Here is a 24622-nt window from a genome sequence, read left to right as displayed (position 1 = left end):
GGGAACATAGTGAATCCACAAGAAAATCTTCCACATCTGATGAGGAAGATTTTGCTTGTGCAGAAGTGTCTCATACCATAATATGGCTTCCTTCCATTTTCCAGACCAGGATCACACTAGTCTGCGGATGACACAGAGGGCGCTTTTCCGGGGCTGGCACTCAGCCCTGGTTTGCCCACAGGGGTGAGATGGCAACTACAGACTGGAACACCTGTACCCTCCCCTTGCCAGGATTTCCAGTGCTGCGCTTTTTCCCAAAAATGAACACCTGTCCATACCCTTAGTCTTGTACATGCCTCTTTATCTGTCCATTTTTCTGGATCCTTGATCACTTTTCTTATTTTATAATGAACCCCACTGTAGTTGTGCAGTAGCCTTTCAGAGGCAGGGTGACCACTATCATACACTTCAGATGTTGAAAAATTGCACTTCCAAATTGTGTCCTGTTAAACCATTTGACCATTTAACATGTGGGCAGTTGAAGTTCCCACTATTGTTAACAGATTTTACTGTCTCTTGGATCTCTCTCAAAAGCATTCCCTCTGTTTTTTTTTCTTGTTCTGACAGATACTAGTAAAGCTCTGTAAGTATTTAGACAGCTTGGGATTTAATTCCCTCAATAGTTGATGTGAGGAACACTCCAAAAGAACAGGATTTTTAGAAAATACTGAGCATATAACCTTTGGTAATTGAATCTTTTGAAAGCATCTTCAGTTGGCATCTAAAATCACTAATTTCTGAAAGTTCAGTGCATTATCTAGTGTACAGTGATGCTCTACAACAGTATTTAAATGTATTTTTTAAATAAGAAAAAAGCTGACTGGTTTTTATTACCAGTTCTGTTGTCTTTATTGAAATTACTCATGTGAGTAATGTTAGTAGGATATTAAAAGTAGAGGTACACTGATAAAGATTTTTGGGCATATCTCAATGGCCTATTATTAACCAGCCATATTAGCCGATTGCTGATATGCAGCCCAGCAGCTTGGAGAGCAGCTTTCAGCTTGCAAGCCTGTTAAGGGGAAGTATGGGGGAAGGAAGGGGCATGGGAGGGCGGATTGAGGCCCCCACCATGAGGAAGGGAGTGGGCCTGGGACGGGGATGGGCCAGGCACTGCCCAGCCAGGGCGGGCTGCGGGGTGGAGCTATAAGCAGCTCTTCCAGGGGGTGTGGGGAGGGGGGGCATGGCTTCCACCACTGCATGCACCCCTAGGGGTAGCTTGGGGGGTATGTGTCCCCCAGATCTGAGCATGGGGCAAGGGTAGGCTGCGCCAGGGGCTGCACCAGGATCTTCCTGATGGTGGGGCTGTGGACAGTGGCAGCACTGGGAGTGGGGGCTGCGGCAATTTCTGGGGTGACTGTAGCCCCCCCATAACTCCCCCTTCCAGTGCTGCCCCTACCCAGCCTCAGCACAGCCCCAAACCCCACCTCCAAGAAGAGTCCAGCACTGCCCCCAGCCCACAGCGGCAGCCCAGCTTTGCCCCACACACAGATCTGGGGGGCACATCCCCCCCCCACCTCCCCCCAGGGGGTGCTCACAGCAGTGGGAGCCACTCCCCCATCATGCTCCCATGTGAGCTGCTCGTTGCTCTCTGTCTCATGCCCCACCTGGGCAGCCCCAGCCCCACTCCCTCCATCACTGTGGGGGCCTTGATCTGAGCCCCAAGTCCCTTTCCTCCCCACCTCTTCCCCCCAAAAGAGGTACCAGCCGGATGGTGCTCTCCACTTTGCTGGGCTGCACTCCTGGCCACATTCATGCTATGGCTGCACACATGCACATAGCATTTGATCAGTGACATTATCAACTACGTCAGCCAAAAAAAGTGGATTCCCAAAAAAGGAAAACTGACATTAATTGATGTGGACTGATATACTGATGCACCTCTAATTGAAAGCCTTGGGGCCAGTCCTGCTCCCACTGAAATCAAAGGTCCCAGTGAAGTCAATGTGGGCAGGGTTGTACAGAATAGTTCAGAGGAATTTGGATGATTTCTATTTAGTTCTTCTAACTTGCAGTTGACAAATATATCTTTTATTATTCATTGTTCCAGGCATTGGAATGAGCAGATGCTGGATGAAGCTTGCAGAATGGTTCTTAAAGAAGTTTCTCTCCCAGGCTCAGCCCCAGGTGGAAAGGTGGAATACAGAAGAACTTTGATTGTCAGTTTCCTTTTCAAATTCTACCTGGAAGTGTTGCAGTCATTGAAGAGGATGGTAACTTAATTCCTAGTATCGGTTTTCATGGTATCAGTTGTGAAATCTTGGCTAATGTTTGTCCTTCTAATTTATATACCACATTGACCATAATCCCTAAAGCAGTGGTTCTCAATCCTTTTACATTCAAGGGAACCCCTCGATGACTTTTCTGAATTTAGGAGCATCCTGGATGGAGAACCATTGTTGTATTATCTCAGTTAGTTTATGACCATTTTATACATACTTGATCTTGTATCATTGTGGTCCCTAAACTTAAATGGCTTGTCTCCTTCTCTGATAGGAACACTCCAAATATATTTATACAAGGAAATCATATCCCTGTAATATGACTCACCTGACAAAAACCTGAAACTTTTTTTTTTTTTTTTTAATACCAGATGCTGCTACTGCTGCAGCTGGGTCAAACTGTCTTGTTCCTTTGTTTCAAAATGGCATGTTTGGAGCTTGGAAGTAGCTAGGCAGGAGTGAGCACCACTGCCTACATTATATTTACCTAGTTTGGCTTATTACATGCAAACTGATTTAAGAGCCAATTTGTGAAATCAGTTAGATCCTGTGGTGAGCTGTAGAGAGAATTGCATTCAGATTTTCTCCTTTCCAATCAAAATGAATGGGATGATGCCTAAGGCCAAAGGCTAATGAGGGAAGCACAAATGCTCCAGAAGTGCCGTATACACACAACTTTAAATCACCTCACACAGTTAAAAAGAACATGAAGAAAAGGTTGCAGTCTCTGACTGGACACCTACAAACCCAGTTTGCAGTTTGAGAGGCAGTATTATTACTCAGTCTTCTTGCTCATTACCACAGGCAGAAACAATTCTGAGCCAGGTTTGTTCATCTGTCAAAATAAAGCTGGCCTCTTTCTATTGCTTTCTTTTTAACTGGTCTCCTGAGGTCCTTGTACTGTTTTAATGCAGTTTTTAAATAAGATTTTATGAATGCTTAAAACTCTTTACTGCATTTTCATGCTTCATTTCTAATTTAGTGGGAAACAAAGGAATTATTGTAATGCTAAGGTTGAAACTAATTTGTTTTTTAACAAAAATGTTGGTTACATAGAAGTGTGACTTTTAACATTATTATAATGCCTCGCTTTCAGGACCTGCATCAATGGCCTGAGATACCGGAGAAATATGGGAGTGTCCTGCAAGAGTTCTCAACCAAAATGCCCCAGAGTATACAAATATACCAGGTCAGCAACTTTATTCTAAACTTATATGCATTTCAAAAGAAAATGGTTAAAAAATTAGGGTTTGCAAAGAGTCCAAAGCTATGAGGGTCAGATACAGATATTTAAAAAAAATCAAGGCTGCAGCTGTTATTTTAGAATTAGTAAATGACAGGTACCTGATTGATACAGTGCAAATAATCAAGAACATTCAAGGACAGTTCAGCAATAGAGGGCAGAAAAGTCCTTTTTTCTATCCTTGCCCTTGTATAGATAAGGAGGGTGGCTAGAATTGGTCAGAAATCAGTTTCCTCCCTTCGCAAGATATTTTGAGAAAAATTCTTGTTGCTACAAATGAGACAGACAATCGTTCCCAAATGTTGGCAGATCATTAATCTTAAAGTTGTCAATTATAAATCAGTTTTTACTTTATTTCTTTCAAACTGTTATTAGATATTAAACTTTAAATTTAAACTTGTTTCCAACAAACAAATTGAACTTTTCATTTAAGCATTTTGAAATAGGCCATTTAAATAATCGCAGGTCTTTTTCAATTTGTTTTCAAAATGGAGAAATCCATGGAAATTGACCCTTTGCTATGAAAAAAAACTCAGCTTTGACAAATCAGCATTATCTAATGAGAAATTGATTAAAACAAATCCTGACCAACTGCTGATTATGATATAGCCTAGGACTATATCCTAACAGAAGAAATGGGAAATAATGGAAATTTGATAACATTTCTATTGAAACATTTTGTGTTGTAATCTTATACTAATATTTGTTGAGTTTGATCAAAGACATAAGAGTGGGAGAGAAATTTGGAAGCCTGTGTAATTGGTGGGAAGAGATGCTGAAATTTAAAATGAGCTAAGGAAGTGGTGCTAAACCTTTTGGCCAGTGGGCCAGATGGGCAGTACCCAGGCCATCCATGGGTTAGATCCAACTGAAAGTCCCAATCTGACATAGAGCAGTCATGGTAGAGCTCCATCTAGCTGCTCAGAGTGGGGTAGAGGGCATTCTAGCTCCAACTCCACTCCACCTTGGTGGCAGGGGGGGAGGAGGGAGGGAAAGAGAGTAACCCAGCCCCAACCCAGCCTCATGGGGGGGGAAGGGGTCTCAACCCACCCCTGTAGGGGAGAAAGGGGGCTTGAGCTGGTCCCAACCTGGCCCCACAAGGGAAAGGGGGTGTGATCCAGACCCACCCAGCCCAGAGGGAGGGGCATGGCTTAGCCTCATCCAGACATGGGGGTGGAGGGAATGGACATGACCTAGCCCCAACTTGCTGTGTGGGGCTCAGCATTTGGGAAATTGGCAGTAAGGGAGAGTGGCTGTATTTATTACCACCATTTTTCAGCCACCAAATTTCCTAGTCCTTAGGTATCCAGCCTGTGGGGCTCCCCATCTATGGCTCTGCGGGTCACATTTGGCCCATGGGCCAGAAGTTGATCACCCCTTAACTAGAGAATAAGTAGAGTGGAAAGATACAGGAAGGCAGATCCAGGTGGCAATAGTTGCAGGGAGACAGGTCTTACTTCACTGGTGATGAAGGAACAGAAAGAATTCAGTGCTAATCTGTAAACTTGGAAGAGCAGAGAGAAGAAATGGGTGGGAAGAGTGCAGAGTGCATGGAGTTTCTATTGTGATGATGGGCTACTGTTAGTAAATCTTAAATGAGTATATATACACTTGTGTTATACCAGAGAACTGTCTCCTCTTGTAATTCAAATTTAATTGGCATTGCACCTTATTCTTGCTGGTTTAAAGGTAAAGCAAAATTGGGTACAATAAATAGTATGCTACTTAAAGGTCAGTTTCCTAGCAATAATGTAGAATGATGCCTCTTTGGTAAAAATGCAGTGGTGTGCAGAAGTGAGGAACAAATTTGAAAGTTAGGACAACAGTGCCTGGTTGAAGTAGGACTCTATTGCAGGAGAAAAATCTATTGTATTTTCATACTGGGCCCCAGAATCCTTCCAATCAGACCCCAGCCAGATCCCTCCAATCAGGCAGCTTACTCCACCCTCATTCTGGACTGCCTAGCTCCCTGAACTGTTCCCCTTCTCAGGTGTGGTCTCCCCAGGAGCTTTGGCCACACAGGCTTTACTTCCAAGGCCAGTCAGGGACTCCAGGTCCTCAGCTCTGGGTGTCCCTCACGGTGGGCCCCTGGGCCTTTTGACCCTTCTGGTCCTGGCCTCAGCATTGACCAGTCAAGGGTGTTTCAAGTTACGTCTCTGAGCCTCTAGCCCACTCTCTAACCTGGGTCTGCCTTCTTGGACCTTCTATGGGGTAACCCACCTGGTTGTGGGAGCTGGGGTTATTAAAGCACCCTGACCCACCTTTCAGCTAGGTGGTAACTGGCCTGGCATTTCCTGGAGACTCCCATGCCACTGGGAGCCCCACCAGGCCACCCACTTTTGGCAGGGAGCAATTTTAGGTCATGCCCAGTACCAGGAGCCTCCAAACCATCCCCTTAAGCTCCTGTCCTTACCTCCAGGATGTTGCATTCAGTGTTCCAGCCAGGCAGTGTTTCTACATGGCCTGCCAGCAGCAAACTATTCTGTTTATCTAGGCAGCCAGAGATCTAAAATGGCCACTGTAATCAAGCACCTGCTGGCTGCTTGGCTCAGACCTTAAAGTGGCAGGCACCAACAGTGCCCTGCCACAGGTGGACACATGTCTCAAAACATGAGGGTTTAGATCATTTGGCTGGGCAAAGGATCCACCCTATACATTTTACTTTAAAAAGGTCTAATATTTTTTAGAACTCTGAAAGTTCTTATGAAAGAAAAACAGTGACCCTTTGCAAGTGTCCATGAAAGAGTGTGCTTAGAAAATCATACCCCTATTTATTATCATCAGAAGTCAAATGCACACTGAGTTATGATTGAAAAGGCATAAACAAGTACTTTAACAGGTGCAGTGTCTCAGTATAAACCTAAGGAACCAAATCAAATATCAGAAACCAAAGTAATCAGAAAATGCATTAAGTTGACTATGTATATTGTAATGACTGAGACACTACCATGTTGTTTCAAGAAAACACTATTTTTAGAGGCAAATTGCAGTATGCAGACATGGGCAGCCATGGATTCAGTAAACCAGTTTTTGAGCTCCTGCTGTGCATGTTTTTTATGTGCTGAGGTTGTTTATGTTTTATTTGTCCTGGTTCTGGTCTCACTGAATTTGTATAATGTTTGCAGTCATTGATCATTCAAAAACCTTAATACTGTTTTGAAATGCTGTGCCTGTTGTTGTTCATTTGCCTTAGAGTAGCTCCTCAGGGCCTCTTCGAAGTCAGGACTTTACTGTGCTCCATGCTGTGCAAATGCATGAAACTTACTTACAACACAAATCATTGCATACTAGGGGTATGCAAAGTAGGCCATATACGATTCGGTTTCAGCCCAATTCAGGGGACAGTGATTTGATTCATTGATTTGCATCACTGTCCTGATTCAGTTCGGCTGAATCTGAAGAGTCGATGCTGATTTGGAGAATCAGCAATTCAGCCATAGACACAGTTATAAATGTTTTTTCTACATACCTTGAGGTAGCAGGGGTGGCTTGTGAATGCTGAGATGGTGGGGCAGATGGAGTGTCCCACAGGAGCGTGCGGGGCCCCCCGCATGCTCGGCAGCAGACCTGGAAGTGTCAATGCCCCACCTCCATCCACGCACCGCGAAGAGCTGGGGCTGTGCCAGGCAGCTGGAGGCAGCAGCACTGAGAGTGGAGCAGCATCAAAATTTGAGGTGGATGCAGCATCCTTCCAGCGCCATCGGCGCCTGCTCCAAGCCCAGACTTGACCAAGAAGAGCCCCACACAGCCCCGGCTGCAGCCTGCCTTGCACCCCACAGATCCAGGGAGCACATGCCTCCCCCTGGTGTGCAAGCAGCAGCGGGAGCTGCCTCCCCCCACGTCCCCCATGAGCCACAGCTCCAGTCCCACCCCCTGCCCACCCGAGTATTGCCTGCCCCTGCCCCCTCCCTCACCACAGGGGGTGTTGATCTGCTACCGCCCCACGTCCCTTCTCTCCCCATCTCCCCTTCCACCACACTGGACTTATCAGCTGGAGGCAGCTCTCCATGCTGCCAGCTTTGCTTCTCACTGCCTGAGTGCTGCACTGTGGCTGTGCACAGCATGGGCGTTTACTGGCCACATCATCTGCCCCATCAGGCCAGTATCCACTACAGCCAGTTTTTGTTATATTGGTACTGATCTTTATATTAGACCGATGTATCTGTTCACCTCTATTACTGATTATACCATAGCAGCTGCACCCCGCTTTGGTAATCACATGATATCTCTGGCAGTAACACTAATTGTTTACAGCAGGAGTGTCCAACTTCAGAGCACCCAAGGGTGCATGGCACCTTTGTTTTGTGTCCGGGGTACCCACTGTACAGGCCTAGGCTGCTGGGTTGGGGCTCTGCCCCTTGATTCCCAACCTGTGGGCAGCACCAGCACTCCCTCCTCCCTGAGCCCTCCCTCAGGAAGAAAGTTTGTAAGACCTGAGTTTAGTGAATAATGCATCTTTATCATTTTCTAGTGTTAAGCCAGAGGTACATGTTTATAAACACTGAATTTTGTATCTAAATTTCTTAGTCTAATCTAACACCCCTGGCTTTCCTTTGTTGGACTGAGTGTTGTTTTATTTTTTTTAACTGGGCAGGGTGTGGACTCTGGGCAGGTTCCCCACAATCCAGTAGGACGACCCATCATGCACCAGGCTGGCTTTGAACATGCCACTGGTGAAGCTGTTTATTGTGATGACATGCGTGTGGTGGATGAAGAGCTCTTTTTAGCTGTTGTCACTAGTTCCAGAGCACATGCAAAGATTGTGTAAGTGTATGAAGACCTGAGAGATGTGTTACCATGAAAGCAACGGCTGGGATTTTTGGAGCACTCTAGGGCAGGAGTATCAAACATCTGGCCTGCAGGTTAGATCTGGCCTGTTCACCCAGGTTGTCCAGCTCACAGAGTTTTGTCCTGGCTTTGGCTGCACTGGTAAGCGTTCCCACAGTGGCAGCCAGGCCTCTGGGGAGAGCAGCATTGGAGACCAAGTCCTGCCATGATGGCCAGAGCCAGGAAAGGAGACGGGTCAGCCTTCTTTTCCATCTACCTAATCTTGCTATCCTAAGGGAAAGAAAAGAATGGCCATTAGCCAGCTGCCCAGAGAAGTGTGAGTGCAGAGCCACATGGTACTGGATATCTGTGGATGTATTGTTGTCTTCCTTCTGCAACATTCTGAGATTAACTTTTCCCCCAGATCAATCAATACATTAGAGGCTCTTGCGGTACCAGGAGTGTTTGATGTCATAACAGCTCAGGATGTCCCAGCTACAAATGAATTCTACTATGCCAGTGATCCAGAGATTATATTTGCAAAAGAGAAGGTATAACATGCCTAGTCAGTAGGCACACTTTTTTGAGTGGGTCTCCAGTTTTTAACAACTTTCACAATTAAATTAAACAATAACCTGTTGGATCTTGAATTGTTATAGTGTGTGTACGTAGGGAATCAATTGGTCACTCAAAAAGGGGCATCTTCCTAACTATTCTCTTCCATTCCTTTTAAAGCATATAGATCAGACTAGTAAAAATTGGGGTAAAATTTGCAAAAACAGTTCATAGATGTAGGGTCCTTGTAGATCTTCTAGTCTGAAGCCCTGCCATGGGCAGGAGAGAAAACTGGGCTTAAATGACCCCAGCCAGGTAAACACTGAGCCTTCTCTTAAAGACCCCCAGGATAGGAGCCATCACCACTTCCCTTGGAAGTTGGTTCCAGATCCTAGCCGCCCTGACTGTCTAAACCTACTCTCTAGCAGCTTATGGCCATTATTCCTTGTTACTCCAGGAGGCACTCGGGGGAACAAGGTCTCTCCCAAACCCTGCTGGTCCCCCCTAGTAAGTTTATAGACAGCCACCAGGTCCCCCCTCAGTCTTCTCTTATGAAGGCTGAACAGATTAAGGTCCCATAGCCTCTTCTCATAGGGTCTGCCCTGCTGTCCCCGGATCATGCGAGTGGCCCTCCTTTGGACCCTCTAAATGCCACCCCTGTAACCTGTCTAGGTCCTGCTGTAATCTGTCCTTCCCTTCTAGCATGCCCACCTCACCACAAATCTTGGTGTTGTCTGGGAATTTAAACAGGCTGCTTTTCACCCCGTTGTCCAAGTCACTAATAAAGAAATTGAACAGTGCGGGCCCGAGGACCAAGCCCTGGGGTACCCCACTGCCCACTTTCCTCCAGGTCAAAAATGACCCGTCCACCACCACTCTCTGAGTGTGACCCGTCAGCCAATTTGCGATCCATCTGACTGTCACAGTCACCTAGCTTTTTAATGAGAATGGGGTGGGAGACAGTGTCAAAGGCCTTCCTGAAGTCCAGAAAGACTACATCCACCACAACACCTGCATCCAGTGATTTTGTGACCTGATCGTAGAAGGCAATCAGGTTGGTTTGACAGGACCTTCCCCTAATGAAACCATGCTGGTTGCCCTTGAGCATCATCCCCTCTACTGGCCCATCACAGATGTGCTCCTTGACAATCTTCTCAAAGAGCTTCCCCAGGATTGAAATAAGACTAACGGGCCTATAGTTGCCCAGGTCCTCCCTCTCTCTTTTTTAAAGATGGGGACCACATTGTCCGTCTTACAGTCGTCTGGCACCTGACCAGAGCACCACAAATGCTCGTAAAGCCATGCCAGGGGCCCCGCGATAATCCCTAACAATTCCCTCAACACCCTGGGGTGGAGACCATCTGGACCTGCTGATTTGAACACATCCAGCCCCTCCAGAAGTTCTCTAACCCAGTCCTCCCTGACCCTAGGCTTGGGGAGTTTCTCCTGAGTCCGTCCTGAATCTCAGTAGAGTTAAGTCACTTGGAAATGCAAGTTTTACTGAAGATCACTGGGAATTGGTCTCCTAAGTCACTTAGGCGCCTTTGACATTATAGTCCTTAGTTCCCAGATTACATCAATATATCCACTGTTGGTTTCAAGGAAAAGTATTGGTTTCAGGGAAGCTCTACATCCAGTAAGACCTAAACCAAACCAAAAAAGGAATGGGAAATGTTGAATCTGTTTAAGGACAGATTTCAATAAGCACGTGGGAATCTTTTGATTACAGCATTCCCACTAGGCTCTGTGTACTTTGCAGGTGATTTGTGTGGGTCAGATAGTTTGCGCTGTGGTTGCAGATTCTGATGTTCATGCCAAACAAGCAGCTGCAAAAGTGAAGATAGAGTATGAAGCCCTGGAGCCAGTGATCCTGACAGTCGAGGTAATAATCAGCCTCTTCGTTCTTGCTTGTCACTTTCTTATCTTCTTGAGCAGAGTAGGCACTTGTTTATTCTTCAACTTCTGATTAACTTTTTTTCTTTATTGCAAGTGATGTCTGACTGAGTTTATTTCATCCAAGGCCAAGAGAAAAATTCTGCTGCCATGTTACACCAGTGTAACCCCAGTGAAGTCCATGATGTAAAAAGAAAAGGCCTGGGCCAGTACTTTTCACTCAGGTTTAGTTTGTTAGATCTGAAAGAAAAGCCTCCAATATTAGCAAATAGGAATCTTTAACATCTAAGGATTCCCCTGCTTGTCCTTTCTAAAATTACTAAGTGTTTTTTCTGACTCTCCTGATCAAACAGCAACTCCAGGAAAGCTGCACTTCATAATTCCCTATCTGGGAACTCTGTAACTAGGGTAGGATAAGATTTCACACATTTTCGTCTTCTCCTGCCTCAATAAATAAATAAAATATAGCCCATACAACCCCCTGGCCAATGTTAGGGCAAGTGTTGACTTATCCTCTCCTGCCTAGTTCAGATCCCAAAAGAGTGCTCTTCCATCCTGTACTGTATAATAGAGACTATGTTTTTGGTCAGCGGGAAACTCATCCTCGAGTTACAACTGTTGGTAGGTTGCATGACAGAAGTACACACTCCCCTAATATGGTAGAGATTGGTTCACACGTCCCAGGAAGAAAAACAATGCACAGAAAAGCGCATACCAACCATATCTATCTTAACCATATCTTCAGTTCAGGGCTACCTCAGCAGTCTCTTTCCATTCGCATCTAGTCTGAGATGGGTCCATAACCACATCACTACCAGACTTCTACCATATCCTAGGGAGTGTCTGACTGAACAACGGGTAGGTAGCCATTTAGAGAGCAGACTAATTAATGAATTAAATACCTAAGCATGTGTGTTTTTCCCCCCTGTTTTAGGATGCCATTCAGCACAATTCATTCTTTGAGCCACAAAGAAAGCTAGAACATGGGAATGTTGATGAAGCATTTAAAACTGTTGATCAAATACTTGAAGGTAGATTGCAGGAAACCCTCCTGTTTGTCTTTCCCCTTTCAACCACCAAATCCTTGCCTTTCCTCCTCAGCATTATGCACACCCATTTTTTGCTGACCCTGTGCAACTGTGAAAACCTGCTCTTTGCACAGAAAAATAACCATTCCCTCTTCTGCCCTGCTGAACTTTAACTGACAAGAAATCCCATCGTTCACTCCAGCCTTCTATGTTCCAGACTCAAGATGCTTAGTTTAATGCTGACACCTTATGTTGGCAGAAATCCACAGATGCCATTTGGCTTAGTTTTCTTGATTTCCACAAATCTGGTCCAATTTATATTTATATTAGAGAATTAGGTCTATGCTTCAGTTTTGCATGGTGTATCTACCATAAGTAGCTTCTCTTGTGTTGTTGCATCTTATCAGTCTGGGAAGATATGTCAGTCAAAGATACTGCCTGTTATAGTTGTATGATGTGCATACCTCTCCTGCACTGCTTCCTTCTCTATTTCCCTTCTCTCGTAACATTTCAATCTTTATCTTTGGAACAGAGGAACTCCACATTGGGGGACAGGAACATTTTTATATGGAGACTCAAAGTGTGCTTGTTGTTCCAAAAGGAGAAGCTAAAGAAATGGATGTGTATGTGTCCTCGCAGCATCCAGCACTCATCCAGGTAACAGCTTTTCTGAGAAAGTGTAAAGGCTAGATAATACAGCTCTTAATGTGTTGTTTGACTGTCTTCTTTGAAGCTACCCAGAAACCATTGTTTTCCAGTGCTGCCATAACATGTTAGCTCAGCACTGAAACACGTCTGTTGTTAGCTAGGTGTTCACTGGTTTCTGCCTCCAGGGTAAAAGCCTCTTGTTGCTCTGTGAGTATAGTTACAGAATCAGGCCACAAAAGGTTAACTTATGGACCATGCCTTATGAAATGCTGAGTATTCTCCACACCCATTCACTTCAGTATGGGGGAGTGTTTACTTTTTTTCCATATCAGATCCTTGGTGATGAACTTTGGCTCTGTAAATGCTTTAGCTGGATCAGTAACAGCAGTCTTGCCAAAATGTAAGGAAGAACCTGACAAAGCTGAACATAGCATGTGATCTCTGCTTAGCTTCAACTATGGCTTGTAGACCTGAATGCAGTTTAGACAAAATGCTGTAATTTTATGTCAATTTTTCCTTTGTTGGGGCGTGTTCATTCACACTGCTGACCTCCTTTTCATTTTGTCCACGTGATCCTCTTCTATAAATGGTAGCCATGAATAGTAAATGTTATAAACAAATGAGGATTCCAGTCAGAAAGATGAGGAGCGCAGCCAGAAAGATATTTGAGACAAACATACCTTACTAGCTGTGACCAACCAGCAAGGCCTTGGATGACTAAAATAAAATATTTAGAAATCCAGTGTCCTTTGCTGACAGCCTGCATTTCTTTTTAGTATGCTTAATAAAAAGCAATGGTGTTTCTCTTTTGTTTGAGTCAGGTTTACTCTCACAGAAGGAGGGGGTATGTTTGTTTCTAAATTCAATTGGAAAATGTATTTTTAAATCATTCTGGAAGCATTTCATATAGCCTTTTCTGGGGAGGAAGGGTAGGAACTTTTCTTTACAAATCCTGCTTTAATTGAACTGGAATAAAAAGGGAATTTACTTCGCAGGAAATGGTGGCCTCAAGTTTAGGTGCTCCAGCAAATAGGATCATGTGTCATGTAAAACGAGTTGGCGGAGCTTTTGGTGGGAAGTTACTCAAAACTGGTCTGTTGGCATCAGTTGCTGCAGTGGCAGCCAACAAGTAAGTATAATGTATATGTTTTGGAGCATGAAGGGGAAAGGAGGGCAATAGTTATCTACCATGACTGACATGGCGTTACCATTCCTGGTGATATTGCCTCCATACTACCTAATGTACCATAAAATCCTGTCTGTTACAGTGTCCTATTAGACTTTGTGTAAGCTCCAAGCTGGGCTAAGGTGCTGGGAACCAATTAGACCTGAGCCTGATGTCATCTAGAAACATTCTCAAACCTCTTAGCAAGTTTAGAGATGTATTTACCTTCCATCAGACTGAGGCTTTGTCCACACAGAGCATTCACTTTCACTTAACTAAGTCAATTTCAAAAGCAAGTGATTGAACTTGATGCAGTTTTCTTATGTAAATGCTCTTATTTCAACTTTAAGAGTCTGTAGATTTAAGCTGATACCTAACAGACTCTTAAAGTCAGACTGAGCCTGTTCACCCAGGAAAGGTGCACTGAGTTACCTTGTCTTTCAAGAATGGGAAAGAAGCCTCTATCATGGGTCTGCACCCAACAAAGCATAAACTTAAATGAATGAATTGTCCTGTTAAGCTTATATTAAGTTTAGACCTGGGCTTAATCTCTTTGCTGCTTAGGGATGGACAAAAGTACCTACTTAACCTCAATGAAATTACTTATGTGCTCGAAATAAAGCATGTACTTAAGCACCTTGCTGCATCTGGGCCTATGGTGAATATTGCTTTTTAGTAGCATCTGGGTCTGAAAACCCCACCTTTTTCCCCACATAGAACTGGTCGGGCAGTCCGTTTTATCTTGAGCCGGGGTGAGGATATGTTAATCACCGGGGGCCGGCATCCTCTTGTTGCCAAATACAAAGTAAGTGTAGAAGAAAGCTGTGCAAAACACCATTTGTGCATTTTATGTGAATAGGATTTTCGTAATACCACTAGTTAATATTTTGACTGTTTGTTCTGTTGATCCAAATAACAGTATTAAATTCAAATTTAATTTGCAGTCCCCAGCCACTGATTTGCTGTGTGACCCTGATCTTCTATAGGCTTTTATTTCTTCCTGCCATTCCTAACTTGTCTTGCCAATTGAGACTATACATTCTTTGGATCAAACTCTTCCTGCATATTTATCCAGTGCTTAGCACTATGCGTTCCTGCTCTTGGTTCTGGCTATATTGCAGTACAAATCCAACATAAAGATAATAATAGAGACTGCTGGTGACTCCAAAACAGATTTGCTCCATTACCCAATGAAGGAGGAGTTTAGTAGCTGTCAGGCCTGCAAATTCATTCTTAGAGAGTACACTGGGTGTTTCCTTGATCAGGTGCATGCTGTCATCAGTAATAACAATTATGCAGGATAAAATGTGCCCTCCATTACTTCTGCAGAAACTAACTGAAAACATCAGGGTGCTGTAGGCATAACAAAGGGCTGAATTGGTCCCTAAAGCTGGAATGTGGTTACCAATTCTATTGATGATTTAGGAGCAAAAATATAGAACCCAGTTCAATCTCCAATAGGAATGACAGCAGAAATACAATGTAGACAACATTTATTTTTGTCAGTAAAATAAGTGAAAGCTGTCGATGTGCTCTAGATCTGTCAGGTGCCATTTGTACAGTTACTTCTCAGAGCAGGACTTCACTTTGCATGCGGTTGGCATCTACCACATGCAAAGTGTGGCATTTACCGCATGCAAATTGTGGCACAGATGTCACATTGGCAATCTCCCATTAAATGTGCAGATATGCAACAGGCTTTCCAGCTTCACACCAGGTGGGGTGTATGTTGCTCAACTAAAGAAGGATGTAATATGTACAATATAATATAGATCAATATGGGATCTAGAAAATCTGTTCCTTAGCTGCAAATTATCTTCCTAGTTTCAGCAAGTTCAGCACAGTACTGACTTAATCGTATGGTTTGTTGTTATTTGCAGAAAGTGTGAGCTATCATATTTGTATTTTTCAACTTTGTGATGGAAAAAGTAAAGAACAGGTGAATGAATGTGTGAAAAGGCCTAAGAAAGTTCTGTTAATCCAATTTAGGTTGGCTTCATGAATAGTGGTAGGATCCTGGCTGTGGATGTCAAGTATTACATTAATGGAGGATGTTCCCCTGATGAGTCGGTTCTGGTAAGGATTTTATAAATTAGCCTATTTCCTAGTATGAAGGACTTGCCATCTGGAAAAAGTGAATTGCCAGATTTCCTTTGAAACTGTTCTGGCATTATCCTGTCATTTGCTCTGCAGGGATTCTGGGCAGGTGTCAGAAAATATCTCCATCAGATAAGCTGGAGTATTGCTCAGAATTCTGTGCACATTTATAATGGCAGCTAAATGTTTCCTGCCTAGAATTACATTGTACCTACAGGCTGCACAATCGGTTTGTGACCCCAGCTCACTTTATGTCCCCAGTTCATGTATGTAATCGAAGCCAAAATCTGACCTTTTTCATTCTGTCAGTGATGTTCCAATGTATAATCTTGCTTAAAGAAGAGCCTCATATGACATCATTTCCACACACTGCTTCACTAGGGCAAAACCAAGAGTCCAAACTCTTTTTATTTGTTGTGGCAATACCTTTTACAATCATTATTATTTAAAACAAGTGCTTATTCATTAAAAACTAAAGAAATGCAGAACTTAAGGTTGCACCTTTCTAAGAGAAAGCCCAAACTATGCCTCATTCAGGAAACCAGCACCCTCTGGTGAGGCATCCAACTAGAAAACTAGTAACTTTCTGAATGCTGATGTTAATCAAATATATTTTGGTGCTGAACACTAGAAACCAGTTAGAGGATTTCAGTAAAGAATGCAACTCTCCCTTTCCCCCTTTCTGTTTATGATTTTGTGATGGTTTTCTACAAATTTTAGAAGACATCGTAAACTATGGAACTTGTGTGCCGGCTTTAAGAAGTAAACACTTAGTCTGAACACATTCATGGCATCATTTGGCAGAATGTAGAGTAGAGAAGCACACTGTTATTGAGACTGCTTTATCTGCTTCATTCCAGATCTAGCAACACTTCAAATATAACATTTTCTTTAGAATGGGAACAAAATGAGGCTAATAATGAAATTTCGGTTACAGCTTCAGCTAGGGAGAGACTGTTATCACTCTGTAATTGCACCCCAGCCGTGACTGTCTGCTTTGTTCCTCTTCTGTCCAAATAAGGATATTGAGATATAAGATCATGCTGTTTGGGAGATGTGTGAATAATGAAGGTGGGCCATAACTATACAGTAAAGTTATGATGCCTGGGGGCCGCTCCATTAGGCATGCTGCACTGCAGTAGGCAGACTGCCTTGGAATCTAGAAGCATTATAGCCTCGCCTGCTTGGCAGCATGGATCAGCTTATTAGTATAAGTATGGACAAATTGTCACTAACAGTCAGCAGTGTGCATTCGCCTGCTCAAATTGGATGTAGTGAGTTTGAGGCACCCTGTTTTTGATGGCTAGAAAATGGTATTTAGAGGTTTGCTTTTAGGAATTGGATCGCAGATAAAGTAGATATGCATTAGAATAATCGTCCAAGACAACGGCAAGAGTTAATTGGTTTCTAAAAGCCTGTTTGTGACAAAGTTTCCTTCAAGGCCCATTGTATCTGGAGCAGGCAGACTCACAGACTGGAAAATTGAAGACATATACCACACTGTTCAGTAACATGAGATAAGAGGGCATTATGTCACAATGCCCAACTGCAGAGCCCTTGGGATTTCCAGTTTTATTGGACAGACCAAATTAGAAGACCGGTAAATGCCCAAATTAATATGTGTGCATGTAATGGGTTTGTTGGAACAAAGGAATATGCTGACAGGACAGAACAAGAACAGTATGATGACTGCAGGGAAACCAATCGATGCCTAAGACTGAAGAGTCATTAGAGGGAGAAAGAATACAAAAGGAGGGATTTCAAAGCAACAAAGAGTCCCCGAGGGGGAACTCGAGGTTACCATGGACAGAGGGTACTCCACCAGCCTGTGTCACCCACCCCACTGGAGAGGGATGGACTTCAGCACTCAACCTCGAGGCCACTGACATCTGACATTCAAGAGACAATCAAAGGGTGAAGGTCATGTACTGGCCAGGCATATCTTCCCTCTGTGACAGCCCTAGGATTGGTAGATATAGAATCGGAAGGGTTATTTTGTTAGCCTTGCCTGTGTTATTCTTATTTGCTATCACTGTGTATCAATAATGCGACCGCCAGGCTTCCACTAGCCACTCTCGGACGACTCTGATCTCTCCATGGTTGTCCCGCGCCTTCCAGGCTGGTTTGTCGCCAGGGTAGTTCTTCCCTCCCGCGTCGCCAACCCTGTTCTCGTCTGCGACGTCTTGGTGGTCCTCAGTAGGCGGGGTTAGCTAGCGGGTCCCTCGGTGGCCCGGGCTAGGCACAACGGTTGCTCACAGGGCTCTGCCACCCCTACACCTCAGCCTCACACCACCTTTGGTGTACCGCCTTGTTGGTAACTGTGGTGTTGCCCACAGACCACGATGGTCACTCTGCATCTCAGAGCTGTCGGCAGGAGCCTTTGCTTGCACCAGTGATACTACTCACCCTAATCCTGTCCCATCGGGAACCTTCCTGCTGTGGCCTCTATCAAGGCTTCCCTGCGCCCACCACGGGGCCCACACCTATGGCCTGTGTTCCCCCCCAGCTTGGGGAATCTGGACCAATCACTGTACCTCCACCAATCCACCACCTATTCCCTGTCCCTGGTCCCTTAAAGGGGAGGGATGGCACTCCACTATACTTGTCACTTCCCGACCAGCTTCAATCCCACGCTCAGCGTCCCAGGTCCCGGCAGCAATCCCCACCCTGATTACCCTCCTTCAGGGTTGTCCCCGGCTCTTCACCTCTCGGCTTGGAGTCCTTCAAGCCCACCCTCCCCTCATTCACATCTGACTCCAGCAGCGCTCCTGGGGTTACTTCCGCTCTCCCTCCTTCAGTCAGCCAGTCATTCCTTTACTGATTAGAGGGGTCTTCGTCAAGATGCTTTCCTCCTCAGCCCACATTACTTCCCGCTCGTTGGATTCTTCGGCACTTGCCTGCGGAGCCCACGCTGCCGCCGGCATCAGCTGCAGCTTGGTCTCCAGGGTATCTGCCCCCTCCATAACAGTGGGCGCCATTTTTAACTTCGCCAGTCGGCATCTAAGACTGATGTCACCGGCCGGCCGCAGCTGTACAAAGAGGTGGCTAACAAGCCGCACGCCTTCCTCCCTCCGCTCCCCATGTGCTCCGTCCCGGGCTGCAGGTAAGTGCCCTGCATTACTTCAGCTCCCAGGACTAATAAATTTTGCCTATTATCAAATGAAGAAGTCATGGTCAGTCTGATGGTTTGGGTCTGCCTGGAACAAGGTATCTAGGTCATAAATGCAGGTGCAACAGTTTGGGGCAATGCAGTGTGTTCAAGGCACAATAAGTTTACTTCACAGACATGACCAGACTATTCTTGTTACAAATGGTTTACAGAAGCTCCACTTTTCAAGCTAATACAGGCAGTCCTTGGACTTACAACACATATGGTTCCTGAAAACTGTGTCTTAAGTTGAAACGTAACTTGGAACCAATTTTATCATAAGAAACAATGTTATAAATGTGGGATTTGTTCCTGAACCAAAGCCCGATACCCTATTTTAACCAAAAATATCCCAGAATTTTGCACTTGATCAATTACAGATGAGTAATATACCTACATTAATGTATTTATATTGTAAATAGCAATCGTATTGATTTGGAAGGACTTCTTTGAGGTGACTTTGCTGGACTTTTTGAAGGGTTCTTGGCTAGTCTTCTCAGGAGTCTTGGCTGCAGGTTTTTCTGGAGTCTTGTCTGCTTTCTTAAAGAAAGTGTCCAAGGAAGTTTGGACAGATGTTCTCCAGGGAGATGAGTGATGCAGCGAACTTGTTCGCTGGCATGGCGTCTGTCACAAGCCAGCTGGGCACTGTGAGTGTATCAATTCTATCACAGGCCAGCTGGGCGCTGCGAAGGTATCAGCCACTGGGCTGTTTGGTTCAGTTTCGGATCGAGGACACAAAGTTGGGAGTGAAGTAAAGGCAAATTTATTATAGTTTACACACACAGCAGTTAACAGAAAGATAAATGCAATAAGCAGATAATGCAGTATTAAAGAGCTAATAGTAAATAATAACAACAGATAATAACAACAGATAGATGGATCAATTCTGTTGCAGGCCAACTGGGCACTGCAAGGGTATCAGCCACTGGGCTGTTCAAGACAACAGATAGACAGACATGGGTTGGCAACTTATCAATAGTCGCTCGATGCCAGGTATGCGTTAAGTGATTCTAGCGAAGTCAGGCATCCCCGGTCAACGCTGTCGGAGGGATTACTGGGGAAGGTCCCTTGATCAGGATCTGATCCTCACTCACACCAGGAGTCCAGGTTACAACAGAAATGACCGTTCTGTTCCCTCCTTCCTGCTGGTCACCTGATGCACACACTTTTTATACCTAGTCTTATGCTAATCTGTTGGCTTTAGAGCCACTCACAATCTTGCCCTATAAATGTTACCCTATGGGATTGAAAGGTGTTAAAAATTATCATAAAAGGTTACTACCCAGACCCGGGTTTATCCAATAAGCAAATTTCAATGCAGCACCTTTAGGTTTGAAATTGATATTGCTCCGCCTAAGCCCAACCCCTTTTAGGTTTCTCTGAATATGCTTTCTTGGGATATGCTTTCCTGGAATGTGTTGGGTGTGCCAGGTGGTTGGATCCAGTTTTTTATCATCAAGGCTGAACCCTGAGCAAAAAACCTTTAGGTCAGCAAATCTTGCAGCTATAGCTTTGCCTATGGGGCCCAGTCAGTTCTATGAACAGTTAATTTATCATTTTGGTTAAACTTATGACAGACAAGTTACATTTGTGGTTTACAAACTTACAAGCTTTATATTAGCTAATATTACCTGTTTAGGCAAAATACCAAATGCCTCCAAGAAGCGCGTATTTATTGCTTATTAATCCCTCTGGTTCTGGCCGTCACAAGCGTTGCATCTGATCAAGCGTTGTAAAGTCAAAACGGATGTCATAAAGTTGAAACAGGGTGTCAATTTATAAACGTTGTAAGTGCAAAACGTTGTAACTCGAAACATAAGTCGAGGACTGCCTGTAAGTTATAAGGTATAGTTTTATCCTATACCTGATTTTCTTAAGTTAATGCCTCTCTTTGATAGGAGAAAGATTAACATAATTTCCATGTGAAGGTAATTTTAAAAGAAGACCTGTTCTGACATTTTCTGCCTGTTCACATATGGCAGGTAACAGAGGTAGCCTTGCTAAGAATAGATAACGCCTACAAGATTCCCAACCTGCGTTGCTGGAGCTGTGCTTGCAAGACAAACCTGCCATCAAACACAGCTTTCCGAGGATTTGGCTTCCCTCAGTCAGCTCTGGTTACAGAATCCTGGACAACAAGTGTCGCAGGGAAAACTGGTTTGTCACCAGAAAAGGTAAGAAAGTAAGGGTTTTTGGCAGATGGATTTCCTTTCCTTGATGGTTCCTTTGTACTATATAGTCTGTTTATTCAGTGGCAGACCATATAATAAAAGGTCCTTTCAGTTAACTGAATTGCTTTACCAAATCATTTGTTGACACCAAGTGTTGATGTTGACATTTTTTTGTTTCTGAATTCCTGTTTTATTGAGATTGTCCATTGAAGTTACGTGATATTCTGTTTGTTTCCAAACCGGATGCAGAATACTTTACTTTAACTATGAGACTAGCAAGCAATGTGCTTTGGATATAAATTTCTAATCTTTTTTGATAAAATTCTTAAATAGTTCTTAGTTAAGGACTAAATCCTTGCAAGAATGAACAATATGACCCCACAAATCATACCGAAGCTAACCTTTCATGCTGACTTTTGGACCACTAGCCCAAAACACAGGTTAGTTTTTTTATTGGGATCTCTGCTAATGTTATTTTTTCAGGTAAGGGAGATAAACATGTATAAAGAAATTGAACAAACACCTTACAAACAAAAGTTGGATCCCCAGAACCTGATAAGGTGTTGGAATGAATGTATGGTGAAGTCTGCCTACTACAGAAGACTAAAAGCTGTGGAAGAATTTAACAGACAAAATTACTGGAAGAAGAAAGGAATTGCCATAATTCCCATGAAGTTTCCATTTGGATTTGACTCACGTTATCTTAGTCAGGTCAGTTTCTTTAAGTTGCCTTTAAAAATACTTCCTCATATAGTGAGCTGATGGCTTCACCCTTGGAAAGTTTGTTTTGGCTTATATCACAAAGAAACATATTCATTTGGATCCCTTGTGGAAAACTGTTTTTTCATAACAACCATTTTATAGAGGCTGCATTGCTTCTCTTGGTATGTCTATATGGCTCAGTACACCACTGTATAGGGATACTAAGGGTAGCTTTGGCGATGTCTACATATGTAATTAATGCAACTGAATAGACTCCAGCATAATTCGTGCCAAAGTTTATTGCTCCCAGATGCCAGATTTGCATGTGTGCCTAGGACTGCAGCATGTTGGGCTGGGGCAGAAACAGCCCTAGCTGACAGACAGTCCCAGAGATCAGCTTTCCAGCCTGGAGCTGCTCCAGCCCAGCTCAACGTGCTGCAGGCACGAGGGTGCTTCAGTGCAGGGCTAACTGGCAGGCACCCTTCTGCCCCAGCTAACCCCATCAGCATCTACATATGCATTGCAGCTCACTAAATAGCACTGCCGTACAATAGTATTTGTGCTGAGCAGTACTATCCTGTGGTGGTGTGTATTAGTTTACTATGGCCTAATAGTGCTGCACCTGAAGAAGCTGACATTTTACTGTGGAGCTAATTAGTCAGCTTTGCAATAAACATCTTGTGTAAACACACCCTCTTAACGATGAAGCTCTGAGCAGACTCTGAGGCCACATCCAGACAAGAGTGGCCATGCAATATCTGGCACTGCAGACAAGTCAGTGGTGCCACATACTACACGTTCAACTGTTCTCTGTGCTGCAAGGGAGCAGTGCAGGGGGGAGTGGGTTAACCCCTGGTGTCAAAAAAAAAACATTAAAAAAAAGCGGAGCAGCACACGTGGGAGTAGCATGCGCTGCTCAAAACCAGAGCCTGGTTGGTTGGAGCCATGCTCCAGCTGCTGGCCAGGCTCCAAGCAGCAGGATTGCTGCTGCTGCAGCCCCAGGAGGCCTCTAGGATCCCAGGTTAGGATGCTGGGGGCAGCCCAGTGCTGGGCCCAGCCTCTCCTACCCCACCCGAGATAACCTGCCATGTGCCAGAGGGTGCGTGGCACAGGCATTCCCCAGGGACAACTAGCAGCAGCACAAGGTGTCCCACTGCCAGTTTGTACCCAGGGAACCAAAAGTCTACGCTCATGTGGACGCAGTCTGAGTGAGCAAGCTTGGGAACAAGAAACAATATAGATGCCTCAGTGTGGCACTCTTTCAAGGCTATTTAGAAACAGGTCTGCAGAAGGCAGCTCTTTCAGACATGTCGCTGTAGAGGTTATGGTTTGCAGATGTTGGGAAGAGAGGGTGGGGGAGCTATTATATCAGCATTAATAAGCTGTGGTTTGTTTAATGTAGGGGAGGTCTGGTAGAGTATAATTTTATAACTGAATATTAATGTCTCACATTCCACTAGCAATCTCTACTCTAGTTTCAAAGTGAAGAACTATTATACTCTGTGTTGCAACTTTTGGTTGAGTTTTGGAGAGACTTTAATTTAGGACATGGCTAATATGGAGTAGCCCTCTCAGCCTGTCTAAATCATGGCTCCCTAAACAGTCCAAAGCTTGAAAATTTGCAGAAGTGTGTATAGATAACTTGGAACAAGAATCCATGGTTGAATCTCCTCCTGCCATTCTTGGAGCCTGTTGGGCCGCGATGTTAAGGCCATTTTCCTTGTGTTGCTAGTGTGGTCAGGGAAAGAACACCAAGAATTGCTATCAGCTATTCTAAGTTTAATGTAAAGGCAAAGCCAATGCTATAATTCAGGTTGACTATGATTCCGAAGCATGAAATTTCAACAGATACCTATGTAACATCAGAATCCCCTTCAAGGTTGTATATTTTCTACTAACTTTCTTATGCATTACTTCATTATAAATACGGAGTCACTTTCCATTACGTTATAGGGAAGGAACAGCACTCTATAGTCTCTTCCTGGTTTTTCTTTTTAGGCTGCTGCTCTGGTTCATATCTACACTGATGGGTCAGTGCTTCTGACTCATGGTGGAATTGAAATGGGACAAGGCATCCATATCAAAATGATCCAGGTAACTGAACTCAAATATTAGCCCTTTGCATTGTGTGTAACACAGGCCAAGACTGAGGAGCTTTCCTTCTTGTGTAATTAGGTTAATAGCTGTCATGAGCAATTTTTTTACCAGTATAACCCCTTACCAATGACACAAACAGTTAGAAGAGCAGAGAAAAAAAACTCAAGCCAAAAAGCTTTCATCTGCATAGTCATATAGCTGCTCCCTCAACCAGCTTCCAAAAGGGTCACAAGGAGAGCAGGGAGGGATGTGGGAGAGATCCTTTTGGGTTTGTCAGCATACAGACCTGTCTTAAAAGACAGTTGATGCCCAGGGAAACATTCAGTCGAAATTAGAGGTGTCAAACATATCTGGCCCTTTGGGCTGGATCTGGAGTGCACAGCCATGTCATCTTGGCCTATGGGGCTGGACACTTGTTGGCAGAACTGTTAGCTGCTGTGGTTCCTGGAGCTTTGGCAGCCATTGTTCCCTCCACAGCCAAATTTCTGGCCATGTGGGCAGCCCTGCAGACTAGACAACATAACTTTTTTGCCCTGGAACTGGCCAGCAGGGTTCTCCATAGGGCCAGATATTTGGTGGTGGAAATAGCGGCAGCAGTGTTAGTTGCTGTGGCTTGGGAACTACAGCAATTAATGCTGCCACTAATTATCCAGCCAACAAATTTTGGCCTTGGGAAGCCCCATAGACTGGATACACTGGCTCCACATGTTGGATCCAGCCTGCAGGCCATATCTTTTGACACCCTTGTCTAAATCATGGGTGGGCAAAATATGGCCCACAGGCCAAATTTGGCCTGCCAAAGGATTTTATACAGTCTGTGGCAGAATCCCCACCCAGTCCAGGCATGGGGGGCAGCCTGGTCCATGGCACTTGCAGCCAGTCCCAC

At 44.4% G+C, this 24622-nt stretch overlaps 1 protein-coding gene across 3 annotated transcripts in view; it reads left to right on the top strand.

Annotated features, from left to right (window-relative positions):
• Window positions 1-24622, top strand: part of LOC109322941 (aldehyde oxidase-like) — a 77849-nt gene that overhangs the window by 38606 nt on the left and 14621 nt on the right. For all 3 annotated transcript variants that reach the window (XR_002104513.1, XM_019554240.1, XM_019554239.1), the window contains exons 15-27: window positions 2051-2213; window positions 3319-3411; window positions 8060-8229; window positions 8657-8783; window positions 10547-10669; window positions 11615-11711; window positions 12241-12365; window positions 13352-13485; window positions 14239-14326; window positions 15511-15597; window positions 20749-20940; window positions 21421-21648; window positions 23638-23733. Coding sequence is in view for 2 of the 3 variants with exons in the window: in XM_019554240.1 (XP_019409785.1) it covers window positions 2051-2213; window positions 3319-3411; window positions 8060-8229; window positions 8657-8783; window positions 10547-10669; window positions 11615-11711; window positions 12241-12365; window positions 13352-13485; window positions 14239-14326; window positions 15511-15597; window positions 20749-20940; window positions 21421-21648; window positions 23638-23733 (1723 nt within the window). In the remaining variant the exon portion in view is untranslated. The remainder of the gene's footprint in view (window positions 1-2050; window positions 2214-3318; window positions 3412-8059; window positions 8230-8656; window positions 8784-10546; window positions 10670-11614; window positions 11712-12240; window positions 12366-13351; window positions 13486-14238; window positions 14327-15510; window positions 15598-20748; window positions 20941-21420; window positions 21649-23637; window positions 23734-24622) is intronic.

Source organism: Crocodylus porosus, unplaced genomic scaffold (genome assembly GCF_001723895.1).
Source record: "Crocodylus porosus isolate Cpor-Errol unplaced genomic scaffold, CroPor_comp1, whole genome shotgun sequence".
Lineage (NCBI taxonomy): Eukaryota > Metazoa > Chordata > Crocodylia > Crocodylidae > Crocodylus > Crocodylus porosus.
Note: the sequence above shows the minus strand (reverse complement) of the source record. Positions and strands in the feature narration are given on the sequence as shown.